Source organism: Antedon mediterranea, chromosome 4, assembly GCF_964355755.1.
Source record: "Antedon mediterranea chromosome 4, ecAntMedi1.1, whole genome shotgun sequence".
In the NCBI taxonomy this organism is placed as follows: Eukaryota; Metazoa; Echinodermata; class Crinoidea; order Comatulida; family Antedonidae; genus Antedon; species Antedon mediterranea.
The window spans coordinates 5644287-5666249 of record NC_092673.1 but is presented as its reverse complement, the minus strand read 5'-3'; the positions used below and the strand labels follow the sequence as shown (position 1 = coordinate 5666249).

At 32.0% G+C, this 21963-nt stretch overlaps 1 protein-coding gene across 3 annotated transcripts in view; it reads right to left on the bottom strand.

The window, feature by feature from the left end:
• Window positions 1–21963, bottom strand: part of LOC140046464 (high-affinity choline transporter 1-like) — a 39282-nt gene continuing 17319 nt past the window's right edge. For 2 of the 3 annotated variants that reach the window (XM_072091115.1, XM_072091114.1), the window contains exons 3-11: window positions 20922–21131; window positions 16094–16201; window positions 10872–11027; window positions 9870–10018; window positions 8589–8714; window positions 7838–7991; window positions 7164–7369; window positions 6211–6700; window positions 1–2962 (exon numbers count right to left, since the gene is read on the bottom strand). In XM_072091115.1, coding sequence (XP_071947216.1) covers window positions 2877–2962; window positions 6211–6700; window positions 7164–7369; window positions 7838–7991; window positions 8589–8714; window positions 9870–10018; window positions 10872–11027; window positions 16094–16201; window positions 20922–21087 — 1641 coding nt within the window. In that variant the 5' untranslated portion in view covers window positions 21088–21131 and the 3' untranslated portion in view covers window positions 1–2876. Of the gene's footprint in view, window positions 2963–4280; window positions 4318–6210; window positions 6701–7163; window positions 7370–7837; window positions 7992–8588; window positions 8715–9869; window positions 10019–10871; window positions 11028–16093; window positions 16202–20921; window positions 21132–21963 lie in introns of all 3 variants that reach the window. The other variant, XM_072091116.1, reaches the window with a different exon arrangement.

Genomic DNA, 21963 nt, shown 5'->3' with positions numbered 1-21963 from the left:
AACTATCACACACATACTCCACACACAGGGTCATAGGGGAGGTGCACATCTACTCCCTTGGGTAACTAGCACACACATACTTCACACACAGGGGCATAGGGGAGGTTCACATCTACTCCCAGGGATGACTATCACACACAGTGGGGCATGGAGAGGTGCACACCTACTCCAAGGGGTAACTATCACACACATGGGCATGAGGAGGTGCACATCTACTCCCAGGGATAACTATCACACACATGGGCATGGTGAGGTGCACATCTACTCCCAGGGATAACTATCACACACAAAGGGCATGGGGAGGTGCACATCTACTCCCAGGGATAACTATCACACACAAAGGGCATGGGGAGGTGCACATCTACTCCCAGGGGTACCTATCACACAAATAGACAGATTTCCTAGATGCTTTCGGCAATAGGCCACTATATGCGCCAAAATATGTTTCTAGGCTGGTTTGGGCATGGGAGAGTGCATCTCAACACTATTTTGCTTTATTTTGATTTATCAGAAAATACCTGAGCTATAGCACAGGAGTTTTTATCATATCTAACATTAGCGCATAATTCCATATTGTAGAGTTTCCTGAAAAAACCACAGTAGGCTTGTGTAGGCTTGTAGTTCTTTTGTACTGTACTGGGGTGATTACATGTTCATCAAATGTGTGCTGAGAAATAAAGAATACGCAAATGAAGAGAAAAGGGACAATAAATTCCAAATCGGTGGTGTGATCTTTTTAATCTTCAATATACATATACATATCTACCTTACACATTATATACCTTATATCACAAGGATAAACTTAACAATTAGTATCATTTATACTAATAAATGGGCTAATGCACTACATTATGTTAGTCCAATTGCAAAACTGCCCGTAGCCAGGATTTTTACAGGGCAAGGGGGATCTTTTTTCCATAAAAAGGTAGATTTAGGCCTACCATGGAGAAAAGTTCCTAACTTATTTCTCCATGGGCCTACCTAGTAGATGAAAATAATTTGCCTGCTGGCTAAATTGGCCATAACATTAGTGTCATAAGTTAGACCTATTTACCAGCTGTTGGACACTTTAGGAAAACCCTACAAACCCTCCTGGCTACCGGCTTGCACAATTATAGTTACACTTAAGCTAATTGCTTTTGTGTTCACTAATATATTATACACATATGTGCTAATTTATCTTGTTATGTCACAGAACTTTATTGCTTCAAAAGTGAAGTACCAGTGAAATATGCATTGTTTAGTAATTTAATCTTTAGAATACTTTGTACATCATATGTGACACCTGTCGCATAGGCCACAAGCCTAACCTTAACCATAACATAGTACAAGTGCCGCACGATTTTCCTTACTGGCCATATAATGCCATAATCAAACAAAACCGTTATGTGGAGATACAGTAAGAGAATGGAAAATTAAAACTGGTATTGAATGTTTAAAATACCTTTTTCTTTTAGGTAGTAATAAAAGCCAAAAATAAATGGTACTATCTCCTTATATCTCAGAATCTTTGTTTCAAACTACAATCACCTGCTTACAAGCATGTGTCAAATACAACGTATTTTATACAGTGACTTTAACAAAAATATATGCATGGGCACATCTAGGACAAAACTGACAATGGTTTCTTAAATAAAGAATACAGAGCTTGAGACATCAAGGGAAACTGAAAAGAATTCACATGGTTGGGTCGAGAGGGCCACCTTTTCATGACTAACAGCCAACTTATGCCAAATAAAATACAACAGATTGAACATTGCTATACGTACTACAAACTTTACCATCATTATGCTTACAATATTTATACACTTATACATAAAATAGTTTAATAAATTTAGGTTTGCTACAAATATCTCTGGTACATTGATCCTAAATATGAATGTTCACAATTTCAATGGTTTTCAGGAATTAAAGCTTTGTATATTCCCTTTATTTTCACTTTATAAAACAATGTTGATTCCTGTAAACATTAATGATTGATTATTTGATAACTTTTTAAAACAAATTTAAACAAACTACTACAGATTTAATACATACATAAGTTGTAACTATTTTTCAAATATCCCCTCCCAACTCTTGGTTCCCACTTGGACCAAATGAATTGACCAATCACAAGTGATCGTTTGAATGTTGCATCATGTCACGATTGGTCAAATTGAGCTTACCTACTTGTGTTGCATCCGAGTGGAAACAAGCTTAAAACCCACAAAACTCTCAATCCATATTTTGAGTACAATCACATTTGAAATTAATTATGCAAATTATTTTAAGAAATAAAAGATAAATGGAACAATATAAAACATACTAAATAATTATAGAACCATACATAATACAAATGGTGAATACAATTATGTGCTCTTATTTCGGACACATTCCAGTTGCAGAAGGGAAAAGAATTTGTTACAAAATAATCCGAGAAAATGATACAAAATATACCACAAAATTGTAAAGTTTTATTAAAATATTTTCCTATTTTAAAAGTTTATATTTGTTATTACATTTCTATATGTTGCATTTATATGAAACTACAACCACCACTCTAAACCAAATATATTAAAATTTGTTTTAAAAGTAGGCTACATATATAGTCTGAATTTGTCCGTCCATCCAAAAATGAATTTGTATTTGGTATGAACGCAGTGGAATAATTAAAATATTCTTTTTAAAATATAATTAATTGCCGATCGTCAATATATTTGCAACATATGATTGGGTGAAAGATGCAAGGAATAATAAATATATAAAAAATGATTATATACTATGAATACAAGATGAACAGATCAATGTTCCGTTTTCACGATGTTCAACGCTGCTATGCGCCAATCGGTATGTGCGAACCCACGTGAAAACGAAACATTGACGTGCGATTTGATATATTACTCGATATAAGTATCACTTTTAACTAATTCCTCTGTTGATTTGTGTGAAGGTTCTTCAATGACAGGTTCGGGCAACTGATCACCTTAAAATGACAAAAACAAAAAAAAGCGCAAAATAATAAATGACTAAAACATGCAGCTATAAATGAATCACAAATACTTCAGTGCATATTCTAGTAAATGAAAATATGTATAAGAATTAGTTACAAAATGCCAAATGTCTGTAAAGGGTAGGACTAGTTGGTGGATGTACAGTATAATCTTTATTTTCATTCTCAAAGAGAATGTGTTTTTAATCAAATAGGTAACAGGCTTCGCACTAATGGTACAAGTAATACAATATTCAGAAATAAAACCACATGCACAAACAGACCGACGATGAAGCCATATGTGAGCAATTAACGTTTGAATTTTATTTAAAAAAATTAAAAATTTGTAAATTCAAAAGGTATGATTCAAAGTTCCATAATTTGCACAATTTCAATTTAGCAACCAAAAAAAATAAGATGACAATGGGATTTAAATTTTAATATGAATGTAAATTGATATTTTAAAATGTAATTAGCAAGTATTGAGATTTAATTAATTTATAGCATATTGTGAATTTTAACATAAAAAGCAAAATCTGCAAAAAAAAATAAAACATTAAATAAATTAAAATGTGCTGTACGATGATCACACAAGCATGCAGACAACATGCACATACAAGCATGCAATAAGAATGAATATTGACTTGATTGGCAATGCAATCAGGAGAGTAAATTGTCCCCTAGTGTCTATAAGTCTCAAACCATACATATACGAGTCAAACAAATTTGACTAATTATATGATTGAATAGACATGGTGTAGTGACAGATGTATAGGGCAGTATCAAGGGGTGAAAAACAGACGAGGCAAAGATGTTTTTAATATAAATAATAATATAAATGATTACGGCCCTGGTATTTGAGGTTAAACACAAGAGGGGTTTTAATAGACGGTAATATGCTTATATACTAATATCTAAACACCTTAACTGAACAAATGTGCTACCGGCAGTGTTCTTTTATAAAGTATGGAAAAATTATAACATGCTCTTCCAAGCTACTACATGTGTGAAGATGTCATAGTCCTGGAGAGATCATAGCTACTGTGTAACCTTTGACATAGCCTATCCTAATTACTTTAGGGATAAATCACTTTAAAATCTACTTAATAATTGAGGATTTTAAATACTCTCATAAAAGGAGGATTCCGAAATTAAATAAAAAACGACACAGGTAATCCTCTCAAATGATGGTTAATAAAATAAAATACAAAATTTAAAACTCTTCTTGTGCAGTAGGCCTGTGTAAAAAGCAAGCAGTTATCAAATATAAACAAAAATCAAGTTGTCTCCCTGTTAATGCCTTGCATTTTACCTTATTTTAGCATACTCGGTTTGTTCCATCAATTTTTCTACAAATGAAAATTTTGAACAAATAATGTTATTAAAAAATACAAAATAACCCTTTAGTCCTTTGAATAGAAAATATAGAAACAAAAATTGTTATAATAATTGTTGGTGTCCTAATAATGCAACATGTTTTTATTTAAAAAAATTACAAGAGACACTAGTCTCTTCACATATATGATGGTAATTACTAATACACCTAAAAACTGTTATTTTTGCTTAGTTTTTTTAGAATTATTTATATCTACTGTATGACATCGTAAAAGATTAATAAATAAATGATTATTTATTGCTTATTGTTACTATAAATAAATATTGAAAATTGCACTAAATTTATTGCATCTTCTCAAATTATTTACTTTTATATAAAATGTCTGTTTTTACAAATTCATTGCACTGTATACATGAGGAAAATTCAATCATTTTTGGTGTTTGATGTCACAGAAATGTGTATGTCATGCATTTATGGGGTCAAATGTGTATGATGTCATACATCCATGGGGTAAAATATGTATGATGTCACAAAGTCATGGGTCAAATATGTATGTCACATATTCATGCGGTCAAATGTGTATGATGTCATTGAATTGAATTGAAATATATATTTCGCTACATTTGATTGCATCATATACAAGTAAATGTATGCAATATTCATGTGTATTGCATTATACGAAATTAAGTACTTATTGATGTCATATATTTGGTCAAAATGGTTGCATTAGGCCTACTGAAAATCATGTCAGACGATGAATTGATGTCAAACATTAATAAGTTCATGATTTGATGTCATCATTTTCATGTAAAAATTATATAGTTAAGAAATTAATCATTACAATTGCACATAATATTTGTGGCCTAATAAATTACAGGCTATTAAAACAGATTTTGAACAAATTGATGACAGACATTAATGGACACATTTCTAAATAGCTATCGCACAAATCAAATATTTAAGTACAACATTAATCTTAAGTAGAACATTTAGCTTTAAGTAGAACTTTCCATATAATAAATTACAAGGAAAAATAAATATATTGTATTTATATATTATATATAATGGGTACTTAAATAAATGATATATCAAGGAATATGAAATTACATATCTGGTAATTTCACTTTTATACTGTATATCTTGGCCACATAATGGCCATTTTTTCTTCTCTATTTTGCCATCATACATAATTAATATGTACATGACTTAAATGAATCAAAATTAAATGTATACATTTTGCTATTAACAAACAGCAGTGAGTTTTATGAAAAAAGAACCATTTAAGAACTGAGAGCACCTTCTGCATGTCTTATTTGGGTTCAGAAACCAGGAATGTGTAAAATCTCATTAGTCAACTTGTTTCTGTCAGACAAGCTCTCACAATGCTACAACACAAGGCATAATCTCACTATCAACCTTCTATGAGACAATGTTTCACAATTCTACAATCTCAGCACAAGGCGACCTACTGTCAACCCAAGACTGTTACAGGCTCTGGCAGACAAGGTTTCACGTTTCTACATTGATAGATTCAAGTATAATCCCATCCCCTAATATTCATCAGATTTGCTGGCCAGATATTTGAATTATACTAGGACATAAATAGAATCCTAAAAGTCCTACTACAACATGTTAATTTTTACAAGCCTATTAAGCTAACACAATCTTAAATATATATTTCATATTTTATTATATAGATTTAAATAAACATTACATTTGAAGATAAAATGACTTCACTCATTAAAATAGGAATCAACGGTTGAATGATCTGGCGTGACAGGAAAGTCACTTTTCAGTGGTTCTTTGGAACTTGAATCTGGAAGGCCGAGTTTGCCGACCTCCAGATGTTCGTGGTAACGCGACCCGTAATCTTTGACCCCTACCGGTATCAATTCACCCATCTCACCTTTTGTTTCTTTGCTATCCAGCTCCACGGGATCATCCATGCTGTACTTGGTTGACTCTGGAATGTTCGTGACGCACAGGAACACATCCCATTTTCTATCAACACCCATCAGTATACATCTGGATATATGGGAAACACTTAAAATCGAGATGAATGATATAATCATACAGAACGTACGAAACGGAAACAGCTGTCCGTCTACCTCATCGTAGTATGGATACTTAATGAACGGTTTGAGGCCAAGCAGAGGTTCCCCGCCACCGAGTCTTAAAAACAAACCGATTATATAACCGGCAAGAGAGCCGTAAGTGTTACAGAATTCGAAATAGATAACACAGAAAAGTTGTGGAAATAGGACCACATAAACAAAATCAGAACAAAGGTACCATAGTCCGTAGATTGAGTTTATAGTGAGGGACAAAATAGTGGATAAAATTCCCATTCCAAAAATAGCTATACGCATCACCCACAATATCTCGCGTTCACTAGCCTGCAAAAAAAAAAAAAAAACTGTTAATTATTTGTTTCTCAATAATTTTATAATCACACCTGCCTTTCTAATTTTCAACCTTAGTGTTTAGTATAACAGTCACTTCTGAGTATGTAGGTAAAATATCAGTTGAAAATTACTAGAATTTACTCCAATGGACGAATAATGTTCATCTTTTGTTGCTATGCAATACATAGTCATTATTTAAATAGCAATATTATTACATGCATAGCAGCCATACTTCATGAAATTCTTATACCATCACAGCAAGTGATTCATTATTCATTTTGATTTCACAAATCTAATTGCACCCAGCAGAAATATATTTAAGCAATACAGAACCCCTATTAAGGCAACACCATTCGTAACCCAAACTTAATTTCCCTATACTAGGGGTGTCCCCTTAATAGGTGTTGGTTAATTGGTGTCTTAAAGGAAGAATTCTACTCTCCATAATACATACCTTTTGTCTAAAAATAAGTTTGTAGACATTGCGAGCAAACATTGAACTGGCAGACAAGATGGACGAATCAGCAGAGGACATGACCGCAGCGGACACCGCCCCCAAACCGATGAACGAGATGAATGGTGGTGTAAGATATTGCAAAACAAGTGGAAGGACAATGTTACTGTTCGTTACATCTTTGCCATAATCTGTCATATTCCAATCTAGTGAGATTTGAGACAAAAAATTAATAAGACATTTAGGCATATATTACAATAGCAGAAGTAGACGTGTTAGCCTTTAAAAAAGCAAAGAAAATATAGTAAGACTGACAGCATTCTTAACTTAATATAGTAATTAATCACATGCACTAACATTTCACTCTACATTGTGAAAGCTTAAGCTCTGTCTACACTACATTTGGGTACATCATACTTTTTTTTGTTAAACTAGTTTGATAGTGTAGACAGGACTAGCCTTGTCAAACTTTATGTGATGGGCCCATATATGGACATGATGATGTCATCACTACCATACTTAAGATCACTGCCATATTTGGGCACATCACACATTTGGATAGTATACTGCAGACAGAGCTTTATACTAGCTTGGCTAATAATTGTTTATAAATCTAAATTAGGACAAATGGCGCCAAAAACCCAGCATTTATTATTGAATAACGTAATACAAACCTGTTCCTCTGGCAACTGCTCCTACCAGGACGGATGGGATTGCCATGACGATGCAACCAAACGCAGCTACAAACGATAAAATCTGAGCTCTTGCAGCAGTTTTTGATGACAGGACACGTTGAAAGTATACTTGCCATGGAATACCACCAAACATCTGCAAAAGCAATACATATAAATCATTTACCCTATAGACTGCAGCGACGTCTAATCCAAAGCGATTGAGTTTTGCTGTAGGAGTCTAGTATGTGTGATGTATGTGTTATTGTTGGTATTGTAAAATTCGGAACAAATTGAATTGACTCATAATGCATTACTTATAAACAATATAAAGTAGAATCCCTCTTGCGGAGAAACCACTTTAAAAGGGGACACTTTCATGTGAAACAAACAAGCACTACAAACACTACAGACCCCTTGAGAGGAGCCCTATTTAAGTGTCTTTCACATCTCTCTCAAGACGCTCCACATGGCTATGCGCTAATCGGTATGCGAGTAGCTGCGTGAAAAAAAGACATTGAGGTTCGCTTTGGTTTGCTGCCGGCCCGAAACCATGCCGAAACAGGCATGAAAGACCCTTTTGAGAAGACTTTTTTGGTCACAAGGTTCTACTGCTCCTACCTATAAAGGGGACACCTTGTTTGAAATGCTAGAAACAAGTCTGTAATATTCTTATTGCCTAAATGTTACAGCACATCCCCAGTTTTTCTCGTAAAAGATGCACACAGCTTTTGGAACAATAAAAAATAATTACCAATAGTAAAGCGTAATCAATCCAAACACCGGTAAATTTGCTGTCCCATTCTCCAAGCCAACCAGTGCTTGTGTCCACAATTGGTTCTACATACTCACTTGTTAAAGAAAATGGAAGACATATCCACTGTAAATAGAAAGAAGAAGAAGAAAATAAATGTCTAATTCATTTAATACAAACATTTAAAAAAAAGATTAATTTCTTCAGATTTAGCCTTAATAAGTGAAACTTGATTTGTGTTCACTAATTATAAATTATCATCCTTAATAAAATTTGATAATGAACACCAGAATATTGTATACCAAAAAAATGCATGTCAATACTGATTTACTTTAGCATAATACAAAATTATCTTTAGGCAATTTCAAATTTTAATATCATGTTTTTTATTTTCTACTCTGCTTTCCTGAAGTCTATAAAACTTGGGACAAACAATATACTGGAGACTTTGCCATGGATTGACATTTACCTCATTAGATTCAATGTTTTAAGCTCTGTCTCGGTATCAAACTTTGTGACAAAAAAATGTGATGTGCCCATACATGGACATGATGATGTCATATCACTACCATATTTGGGCACATCCCACTTTTTTTTGTCAAACTAGTTTGATAGTGTAGACAGAGCTTCAAATAATTATAATATCTTTCATAATCTTATTTCATTCCTTAGTGAACTCTTCTAATATTTTCAGTTCTCTAAATGTGTTTACAGGAAAGAGAATCAATATACGCCACTAAGAAATGTAAACTATTTACACGCTTGGTAAACAATACAGAATATAAATCAATTAGAAGTAAATTCAAGTAAACGCGAAACACAAAAAAACATGTTAATGGTTTTAACAACAGAAAAATTAACAATTATTAGATATCATTAAACAATGGTAAAACAAGTTTGATTTCTAATGCTCTGTCTACACTATCAAACTATTTTTGACAAAAAAAATGTGATGTGCTCAAATATGGTAATGACATGCCCAAATATGATAGTGATATGACATCATCATGTCCATATATGGGCACATCACATTTTTTTGTCACATAAACTTTGATAGTGTAGACATAATCAAACTTTGTGACAAAAATGTGATGCGCCCATATATGGACATGATGACATATCACTATCATATTTGGGTACATCACACATTTTTTTTGTCAAACTAGTTTGATAGTGTAGACAGAGAAAAAAGAATGAGTTTTGCAACTCCTTTACAATTAATCCAGTAGAGATCAAATAAATCCAAAATTAAGATATGTCAAAAATAAAAAAAAACCTTACCAGTCCTATAAATATACAAATAAGCTGTACAACGTCGGTGTAAGCCACTGAATAGAGGCCGCCAAATAGCGTGTAAAATACCGCAATACACGCAGAGATGATGACGGCCAACTCCAGGTTGATTTCCAATATGACACTCACAGTTGCTCCTGAAAATAATAAGTGAATTTAAGTTCAAAAGAAAAAATTATATAATATTTTCATCTGTTGGAGTGGAGTTGTGGTTTTGGAGTAGAGTTGTGGCTTGGTGGTTATGATGCTTGGCTACCAATCCAAGGGTCCTGGGTTCAAGTCCTGTAATATTTCAGGATTTTTTCTAATGACAAATTACAACTCCACTCCTAAAGCCTTGTAATTTAGTTTATGTAGAGCATCTTGTGTATGTTTGTGTTGTGAACTGGATAGTGAATGAATTTGATTATTGTTATCCTTGGCAATTTGCCTAAATATATAAAAAAACAATAATAAACAAACAGTATGAAGAAGTCATAATACAAATTATTTCTGATCACTGAATTGGTTTTACATAATTGACATTTTTTATATTAGCCTATTTCATTATTAATTGTAATTATTATTGAGCATATAATAAAGTTTCAAAAAAATAATAAATTCACTGATTATATTTCTGCAAAGAAGAAAGTCATTTATGATTCGATTTTTTTTTTCATGATTATGACTAATTATAATTAAGTTCAGGTTACAATGAGTGAATATTGTGTTTTATATTATTTTTCGTCAAGGAAATAGCAAGATCATTTATCAGAAGATGATCAAAGGGCGCATCTTTCAACCTTTCGCCCTCTAAATTTGCTCACATTAACTATTATATATATTATTACCACTGAGAAAAGAGAAATGTTTATTTGATTGATTACCTAAACAATTTGTACCAAAATGAAACATAAAAAAGACTGAAAATTAGTTCAAAGTAGTGAAAAGGGTGCTGTGTTACGATAGAAGTAGCAGTAATACTTTAATGCAACATATTTGCATAATTACCTAGCGAAGACAAGATGGCCGCCGACCAAAACACCTCTCCAGACAGTGCTGGCAAGAACAGAAGACCTCCCATCCTTTCTCCATACTTTTGTTGGAAAGGATCCAGCATGGTCACATATCCCTGTTCTCGCATCTTCTTGGCAAATAATAGTCCACCTATCAAAAAAGAACAAAATTAATATTAATCCTTTGAAATTGACATTCAGTAAGGTACTTTAGGATACTACCTCTATTTAGGAACACTTTTCTGTGAAACAAATGAAGGGAAATATGTTTTAATACTACAGCAAACCTCTATAAGGATATTTCCTGGGTCCCGAAGGTACAGTATCCCCTTAATAGGGTTGTACAATATATCAGACCTTGTCTTTTGATAATTATAGGTGTGTTACAAATTGCACTCCTCAATAAATTAGGGATGTTGTAGGTGTGCTGTTTGTATTTTGGTGTGTAGAAGTTTACCAAATTGAAGTGTGTTGTAAATCACACTCCTCAAGGGCAGTTTAGAAAAGGCCTGATATAGGCACTTTATATTATTTCTTTATTCTTTTGTATCATTTATATTTAAAAAAATAAAGATAGTTGAGTTAATATTAAGACACCAAATATCATGATGTATACTATATAGACTATATCAAGAGGACACTTTCGTGGGCCCTGCCCATTAATAGGGGTTCTACTGATGCAAATATAGACACATTTACTATTTCTTTATTCTTTTGTATCATTTATATTTTAAAAAATTAACACAGTTAAGTTAATATTAAGATACCAAATATCATGATTTACACTAGCAACAGATTACAGAATTTTGACAGCAAACAAATTATGTAGTCCGATTAATATTATTTATTTGCTGATAAATAAAACGTGTCAACTGAAAACAACTTTATTCATTTCAAATGATTTATTACAAATTTCACCATTACAAAATAAATGTACACAAAATATATTGACAGGTACATTCTATAGATGGTGATCAATCTAAGTGGTTGGAGTGGCACGGGGTCAGAGTTTAAATCCTACTGACATTGATACGACATCCGGGATAATTTTTATAAAACCGAAAAAACATAAAAGAAATTATTAGCATTTATTGTGAATAAATGATTAATAGGTAAATATTCATAATGAATAAAATTGCAGAAACTAGTTTCTTAACAACAATCTATATGATTTACGATGCATTGGCAGACTTCCCATAGCATTCAAAATAAATTTAATCTTCATTTACACCTTCCAAATATTTTCTTTCTTTATTACAAATCCTCATTTTATTTACTCGTTCGTAATTTACAACCACGTGCAATTTACCTCGAGGGAACGACGACTAATATCATCCACTGCGTAAACAGGTGGCGTAGCACACAACTCGATTTACGAGGTCGTTACTTAGTATGCACTAGAACGCGGTAGTTACTTAGTATGCACTCGTACATTACATGCGAACTAGTACACAAACGTTACCACGGGTCATTTTCCAGAATAAACAGAATTAAAATATACATTTCTCGTTTGTAAAGGTCAAAAGGATAATTTTATTGTGGAGATTCCACTGACGATGTTCTACAGCCAAAAAGAATGATTCAATTTTGGTCCTTAATTTATAATAATAACAACTTACAATATGAAATAATCATCATAATAGTTATCATAATTATCAATGTCTTACAATATATATTCCAAATTGATTTCATCAATACTATGAAAAGTTTTCATCAAAATATTTATAACCATCACATCAGATACTAAGTATCCTAGATAGTAGTAATAATTAAGTACAGCCAATATAACCTTATTAAATCACTATTTATTACAAGCCTGCAGTCATAGCCTACTTGCAAATATATTTTAAATAAGATTACTTTTCTGAAATTATTTCTGCTTTAAAAAAGTTTACTATTTGTTATTGTTATTGATTATAGTGTGTTACTGTAACTGTATTGAATTATTTTGAATTAATTCAGCCAAACTTTAATCTACTATTTATTATGTAAGCAATATTTATTTATTATTAAGGGACCTATATGACAACGTATGATTTTATTTTATGGGATTCACTACAAAACTATGTGATTTCTCAAAAAAACTTGCTCAATAATTAAACAGGTTAACGAACCTAAACAAAATGTATTTACTGCAGTAGAATAACTGTGATGGTCTCTAAATCTCTGTCTATACTATTAAACTTTATGTGACAAAGAAATGTGATGTTCCCATATATGGATATGATGATGCCATATCACAACCATATTTGGTAATATCACTGCCATAGAGCTTAAGTTATTTTAATTATCTATACTAATGCATAAATAATTTATATAATAAAACATTTAGTTTCAAAAGCAAAAAATTGGTAATTGAACAATGTATTAAGTTACTATTTATTACTCTAGCTAGTTGTCTACTTTATAAATAAGATATTAAGAATACACATCTCACAAAATTAGACAACTGTTTTGACGTCATAAATATTCATAATGTATTTCTCAAGTATTATTTGCAAGTCTAAAAAAAAAATCACAGTTGCCAACGAGATAATGGACATCTAGAAATGACGTATGGCTACTTGGACATTAATTGTATTATTACTATTTATTATTATAAGCCTCTAACTATAGCCTACTTATATGCGAGGTTGAAACATAACATAAATCTGTATGTAGGTATGCCCGAGTCCCTGTCTACACTATCAAACTAGTTTTTAAAAAAAAGTGTGATGTACCCTATAAATGGCAGTGATATGCCCAAATATGGTAGTGATATGACATCACTATGTCCATATTTGGGCATATCACATTTTTTGTCACATTTGATAGTATAGGCAGAGCTTTAAGACTAAAGATGAGATTTCCTTGCAATCTGTTTAAATTTTAAAAACCATATATGTATAATTATGCATACCGTATTCCAATAATTATCAATCTATAGTTTCTCCTATGTTTAGGATTTTCTTTGTCGCACAATTTTGAGAAAATATACTGAGCACTTTCTTAATCTTATTTTCTTATCTTAACCAAATGGTATGTATGAAAATCATACTGCAGATGATTTTAAAAACATTTTACAAAGAGTACATTTCTTAATTTTCATGTGGTCTTCTTGATAGTTTCAGTACATTTGTTTGGGTTTTTTTTCAAATTCTATAAAACATATAGATTATTAGTATAATTATGATTCAATGGCATAGTTTGTATAATTTATAAATTTTCAAATGGTTTGTCCACGTACATTTGTTATTTTCCAAATAGATTATTAGCATGAAACAATCACATTAGAGCAATTTGCATAATTTACATAATAGTGTTCGTGCCGTAAACCACGAATTAAGATCTAAATTAGTTTAAATCAATCAGAGGAATTGCGTAATTAGAAATGTAAACACGGACGTCATTTAGTCTTTATGAGACGTCAATTAATTAATTGTATTTATCAAATTAAAGGGTAAAATTCCACAAGGTCTTGTTAACCTGTGTATGTACAGTTTATCTATTGATGGATCACGTGACCTTGTGAAGTAGGCTAATTTGTTAAGAACACTTTATAGCAACTTGGCTAGGTTTACATATCAACTAGCATTCGGATCAATAGAGGTCCTCTTGTTACAACCGCACGGGTAATTTGTTTCCAAGTTCGTATATGGATTTCTATGATCAATTACTCCACTCGGATCGTATTAGCTATGGGAAATAGTTATTATTTTAAACATTGCATAAAATTATTTTGAATATGATAGTACAAATGTCAGAGATATTTAAAATAATAATTCAATGGATGACATTAGTTCATTGGTCTTGTTTGAATAAAATAACTTAGTACATTAATGAAAAGTATAGGAACTAGTGTGTTGAAACTGGGAAGGCAATGCCCTATGTCATGGTTTGGCAGGATCAAAGAAATTGCAATTTTCACTGGGAGACTCATGTGTGAACTCACTTTAAACTGAATAGTCAAATGGCCATTAAAAAAACCCAGTGTGAATGCAACTTTAAACTGAATAGTCAAACCACCATATAACAAACCCAGTGTGAATGCAGCTTTAAACTAAATAATAGTAAAACCATCCTATGACAAACCCAGTGTGAACTCACTTTAAACTGAATAGTCAAACGACCATTAAAAAAACCCAGTGTGAATGCAACTTTAAACTGAATAGTCAAACCACCATATAACAAACCCAGTGTGAATGCAGCTTTAAACTAAATAATAGTAAAACCATCCTATAACAACCCCAGTGTGAACTCAACTTTAAACTGAATAGTCAAACCACCATAAAACAAACCCAGTGTGAATGCAGCTTTAAACAGAATAATAGTCAAACCACCATATAACAAACCCAGTGTGAACTCAAATTTAAACTAAATAGTAAAATCCCCATTATAAAAACCCAGTGTGAATGCAGCTTTAAACTGAATTGACTAGTCAGACCTGAAAGCCTGTCATATCATTTACAACTCAATCTTTATATAGAATCTTGCTTGATAAGAGTTTGTACTAATTAATTGATTTTTCTTTCTCAGTAGATTGTAATCAATTAGGTGACCTTGTTTTTTTCTGCTGAGCGTCAACGAAACTCTATCACACTATTTAAACAATCTTACTCAGTCAGAAACAATAAATTATTTTTCTAAATTCATATACAGTAGAAATAAGGGACACCTCTGAGGCCCAACAAAGTGTCTCCCTAATTATTATTATTTATTTTTTATACTGGGCATAGCCTTTCGGTCAAAGACTGTTCTCCCAGAGGGTCCAGTGTATAGTATATTACTATGATGAGTTTGTGACAGTGGCTATGTGAACTAGTACACCGGGGTAACCACCTACTTGTCCTGAGAGATTTACTAGGTTCTTTAAAGTGCACATGAACCAGATGTGTACACTGGACCTATGGTCTATAGTCGTTATCCGATCCGAGAAGACTCGTTCTACCACCAGGACCTTGTAGGGAGTGAGCCTCAAACCCTTAATGATTATGGTTCCACTGTCCTTACTTGCTCGGTCACTCAGTAGTTAACCGCTCAGCCACTTAAGTTGTATCATAACATATATTTTACCTTCGTTGTTTCAAAGTGTCTCTATGGGAGAGAAGGGGGGTTCTCCCAATGTATTTCGATATGTCCAAAATTAACCACAGAAGCTATGGTCTAAAGAGGTTTAGCCCTGTTTGTTGAGAGGCATAAACAAATCCATGCCAAGCCCATGTTTAACCACATACTTACCAAGTACAAGACTGATGGCATATCCCCATGGTGCCTGCGCCCATAATAGCCCCGAGTCAAACACGGATTGAGCTGTACCGTTGATGTATCCACCACCAACCCATGTTGCTGCAAAAACAAACAAAAATACATTAAACAAATTGACATTAAACATTATAAAAAAAAACTTGATTAGAATTAGAATTATTTCACTAATTATTTATCAACGGTCCTTCTATAGCTTCATCTGTATAGAAATTTATCTTCATCCCAAAAATGTAACTTTCATTTAAGAATGACATTTTAGGAACATTTAATAGAAAACAAATAAAATAATTAGCAAATAAATAATTAGTTATATCATGTTAATAAAAGGGATGTCCCAAGACGGATAGAGGGGGGGGGGGCACTGGTGTCCCCCTATGTATTTCGATATGTCTGAAATTAAACAGAGAATGGTCTATGGTCTAAATTGAATAAATTGAGCCCTGTTTGGGTTAATGAAAATGAGAAGAAATTACAATTCAAGTTTGGCGAAAGAAAACAAAAGAAGTAGAATTATTAACATTATAAATTATCATTACAAAATAATTAACTATTAATTGGAAAATAACCAGTTTTAGACATGATAATTGCTTGTAAAAAAAATGTTTGGATGTTATGATTTTGTATTTAATATGTCATATACAGTACTTGTCATAACTACATAAAACTTAATACTCTATCATAACACAACTTAATTTATTTACAACCTCGTCTAAGAAAATATCATAGCAATAAAAATCTGCGTAATGTCTCGTAAAAGGAAATTATCGCGAGAGCCTAATTTGTTATTATAAGAATAACAATGACATTGTCTTTTTATTGTTTGTGTCTTAAGTACTTAAAGCCCCCTTCCCTACGTTTTTTAGATCTAATTTAAGATCACAAACTATATTTAATGTAAAAATAATACTATATGGTCCTATTGCGATAACTTTTTTCATCTTTAAACGGTGACAAATGTAAAAAATAAGTAGATTCTAATAATTATAGCAGCCCGCTATAAATCCCAAAATGCATTGCGCGCGGATTGATATTTTTGTTTTTCACCTGTAATTCGCCCACATTTCGATCGATCGTGTGAGGCCAAAACAAATGGAAGACTCCTAACTTTTCAGGGAAAATACCGGGTTTTCCCCAATTTGTATCAACCGAGTCTGGCAAAAATAGAAAGACAATTAATGCAGCAACTATACAACGTCAGGCTAGGTATATAGCTAGCGTATGATGTTCGTACGTTACCGATGTTTACCAGCTAGGCCTACAAAACTAAGCCTAGATGGCTAGGCCTAAGACCGTCCACGAGAGGTCGATCGCCGCGAGCTACTTAGGTAGTGCATTGTTTCTCACTTTTTATCATAATTTACCATAAAACGTACATTTAAGACAAGGAATGACATGGTTTAATGTTTTTAAAGTGATAAATATGTATTATTTTCCAAAAAACGTCCAAAATTGCAGGGAAGGGGTCTTTAATGTTTATTTGTAAACATATATTTTCTAGGAAACGTCATATTTTGTAGGAAAGTCATATTTTTTAGGAAACGTATAGTTCAAATAAAAACAAATTTAAATCTCTTTATTCATATCAAAAACAAAGCACAGAAATTGAAGGAGTAAAACAAGTTTAAAAAAGATGAAAGGGACCTCCAAGAAACCCCAAGGGGCTTGTGATGGAGGCCCACTAAAAAATAGAAAAAAAAACTTAATTGTCTGTCAGAAAATGGTTTTTGGTTAAAATTAACCGTTTGTTTTTGTCTTTTTATAAGTAAATTAATTATTTGTTGGGGTTTTTTTTTTACAGGAGTGATTAACTTTATTAAAACTACAAAATAGTATGATTTAAATATTCATCATTTTTCATGTTTTTAGGGACAATACATCTTTAAAAGAAATTGTTAATGTTACTACAAATTATAATATTACATCTCTCTGTCCTTTGTAACCATTCCAGCATCACATTATAACACTCATTACATGCACAATATCGCTCCCATATGATCACAAATGAGAAAGCTTCAATCTCTTTGACGTCTTTTCGTGAAGAATTTAAGATTGCCTTCAGAATTCACACTGCAGTTGGGTTTTCGTAGAAGTATACCATTATTCACAAAAATTATTTCTATGAATCAGTTCAACAACATAAACACAACTTCCCATGGTACCTATCAATGCTGATATGTGTACCAAGGTGCCCATTGATACTCATTTTGTGTATAGTAAAATGTAAATCAGAACTTCCAAGATAACAATTCTTATTTTAACATTCTAAATTTAAGTAATAAGAGAGAGAGTTTGCCTGTTGTTTACAAATTGTTGCTATTGCATGCATCCATATATGGTGTACCATAGAGATATTATAGTTCACTATAATATCTCTATGGGTGTACCAAAATGACCAAAATTGTATGTGGAATTATTTACTACATTTTAAACACACCATGAGTTTGGTTGCAAGTTTTTAAATATTTGAAAAATATGTTTATTATTATCTATAGTGTTGCCAACATTATAAAAACTTTTACACATCATTCATTAAATGAGAAAGCATTGAAAATGTTGCCTGCTAGATTTAGATATATAAAACAGAACAAGTTCATTAATGGGTTTGTCATCATATTTAATGATGCAATTGCCCATGTCTCCCTTCAAGGCAACAACTTCCTCTGTTTTGACAAACTGTGCCAGATCAAAATCCAAAAAGATAATTATTTTAAACATTATAATCTAACTTTGATAATTAAATTAAATATTTGAGTACTATAATTCATATTTACTTTTAGCTTTAATACCATACAAATATAGTTTATTTAAATCGTCATGTTAATAAATTTGTTTGAAAATCAATTAATAAACACTGATCGAATAAATTAATTACTAAATGCTATAAAATGTATTTTGAACTATCAACTAAACCATAGTTATACAGATTTAAAAAGCATTAATTCATTTTTAATATCCATCAGTTACTTATTATAAGAAAATAGATGTTGAAGGCATAGGCCTACTGAAACACAAAATTGGATTTAAAAATCAGCTGTTAGGAAAATTATAAAGCAAAACATTGAGATATGTTTTACCCCCAAGACATTCAATCTCTTATACAAATGTTAGTCCGCCAAGACCCATCACGCTGGTATTGATTACTGATCAATCTTAAGTGAGGGTTATTGATTCGTGTCATAATGCATGCATGTAATGGAGAAGGTAATTGTTATTATAAGCTGTGCCTTTTATATTATTCCACATCCTCCAGATGGGACTAAATGCTGTTGGTTGACATAATTATCCATAACATAACATTTTGTTTGTTTGTTTTATTAGTTTCTCCACACATTCTAAAATAAAAGATAAAAATTACAAATTGCAAAAAGAAAATTACAATAAACAAGAAAAACATCAAAAATGTGCGGATGGAGGTCAAAATAAGTTGCGGACAACTGCGCTGAAAATTATTACCCCAGTCATTTTTTTTTTATCAAACACGTATGGAAACATACTCCCATAATGCTGCTAGTAATCAGCGCAAAGTTGAGTCGGGTACCCATTTATACACCTGGGTGGAGAGAGGCAAACATAAGTAAAAAGTATCTTGTCTAAAGAATACAAGCAATGCAGCGAGAGTTGGATTCAAACCTCAATCTCATGATCAGTAGTCCAATGTTCAACACACTGCGCCACACGCCCTCATTACAGTAAAAACTTTTAGGACCCAACCAATTGTAGGTGCTGTAGAGTTAAAACATATTTTCCCCTAGTTGATATATTTCATGGAAGTGTCCTCTTATTTGGTGTCTCTTAAATAGAAGTGTCTAAAAGAATAAGTTCTATTTTAGTAGTATTTTGTCATCAGACGAACATAAGAAAACTTTATTATCTCCAACAATCCGAAGAAATTACATGCGCTTACAATCAAAGATACATTACATGTTTGTTTATCACACATTGCATCACACATCTTACTAAGTAAACTGTCACTAAATGTTCTGCATCACTAATACAACCATTGTAAACTAAATATCATAACTTTAATAAAACGCTAAATACCATGTTTTATTCTTGCACTGTAAAGTTACAATGTCTTTAGTACATTTAATGTTAATATTATAATTTATGTCCCTACGGAGAAATATATAGCATTTTTTAGAGTGCTAATTTGAGACACTGCTTGTGTACAATTCCATGCATCATAAAATAGAATCGTCGTTACTTTCATGACTATGACAGATTTTGAAATAAGCATAGCCGCACAAATAATGGAAAGCTGTGATTGGTTTAACGATGACTAAAATTCTGTTTCTTTTTAATGTTTTGTGCATTAATCATGAACCAACTACATATACAAATAATAAATGTTTATGAGTACAATGAAATAAATAGGCGATCTAATTTTTAACGTTGAGTAGATTATTTAATAGTTGTTGCTCATTGTAACAAGAATGAATGCGCATTTAATTCAATGGCCATATTACAAAATTCAATGGTCCTATACTAAAATTGCACGATTTATGACGTATGGTTTCAATGGAGTAATTATTGAATATTCATAAATCAAATGACATGAATTTTCTCAGGTGTGTTAAAAAGTCTTTTTTTAGTGGTTTATCGTATATGAACCGCTGTCAGGTCATTCCGGGGTCAAACCCTGGTAATCAACATAAACATCAAGTAAGTAACGTCAACGAAGCAAACTAGTTTATGCTTCTACTGCAGTTTTATCTCTTAAGCCCCATGAAGCCGAAAGCTTTTCTACACTATCTAAGTTACATGAATGAAGTACTAAAAATATCAATGTTTCAATGCTCACCGGTCATTGTAAAAATGCCAACAACCAAACCGATATTACGGCCCGCTAACATCAGATCCTCCGAGTCGGTCTTGCCTCTGGTTTTTCTGGCGGCAAACAGACCAATGGCCAGGATGATAATGTAGAAGATTATGACGGCCACCAAACCACCCCAATTAACCGACATTTTGAAACTTGTTTAGGAAAAAAAGCTAGGAAAAAACAGGAAATCTGCAAAATAAAAAATAGAAATTGTTTTGGTAATATAAGATTATTATATCAGCCACAAAACTCATCGATTCATTAACATCACAAACTAATAGTAATCTATATTAAAATTTAAATATTCTGTTATTTTAGTTGTTTATATTGTGGGCTATGATGTGGGTGACTCAAAAAGAAATAAATTAAATTAAAAAAAATATCGTCCCTAAAACAAAAGAGTATAAGTGCATGATATGCATGAAGAAATATATACACTTATTTTTACATAAAACGGTATGTGTAATATATTTGACGACTAGTAACATTTTCAGCATAGCACTAGTTACAAGATAATTTAATGGGCTGTTACATACGATACATCACATTAAACATTCATCATTTGGCTGAGGAGAAAGAAAAGACATTTTCAAACAATTTCCATACATCAAATTATAATAATAAAAACTATACATTTACGTACTTTATAAATAATTTTATTTATAGTACTGTATTTCATATGGTGTGAATTCAAGCACCTAAAGAAGACACGTAAATAACAAAATTAATAATATTTTAACAAATAGAAGTCTAATTCTGGTAACACTTAATTCGAGCAGAATTTTAAACTCTCCGTTTCCTTGTGAAGAGCCCTATCTAGAGTAACTAATGAAAAACTAATGAATTGTACATGCTTTCTTTAAAAAAAATTGCATTAAAAAAAATAATTAGATGATTCAAGTACAATACACTCTTGTGTCTGTAGACTGTATAGCTATCATGAACGTATACTACTCGAGTACGGCCTGAAGTGCATGTTCTTGAAAATCAACGAACTTAACGAGAATTAATAACCATGTGT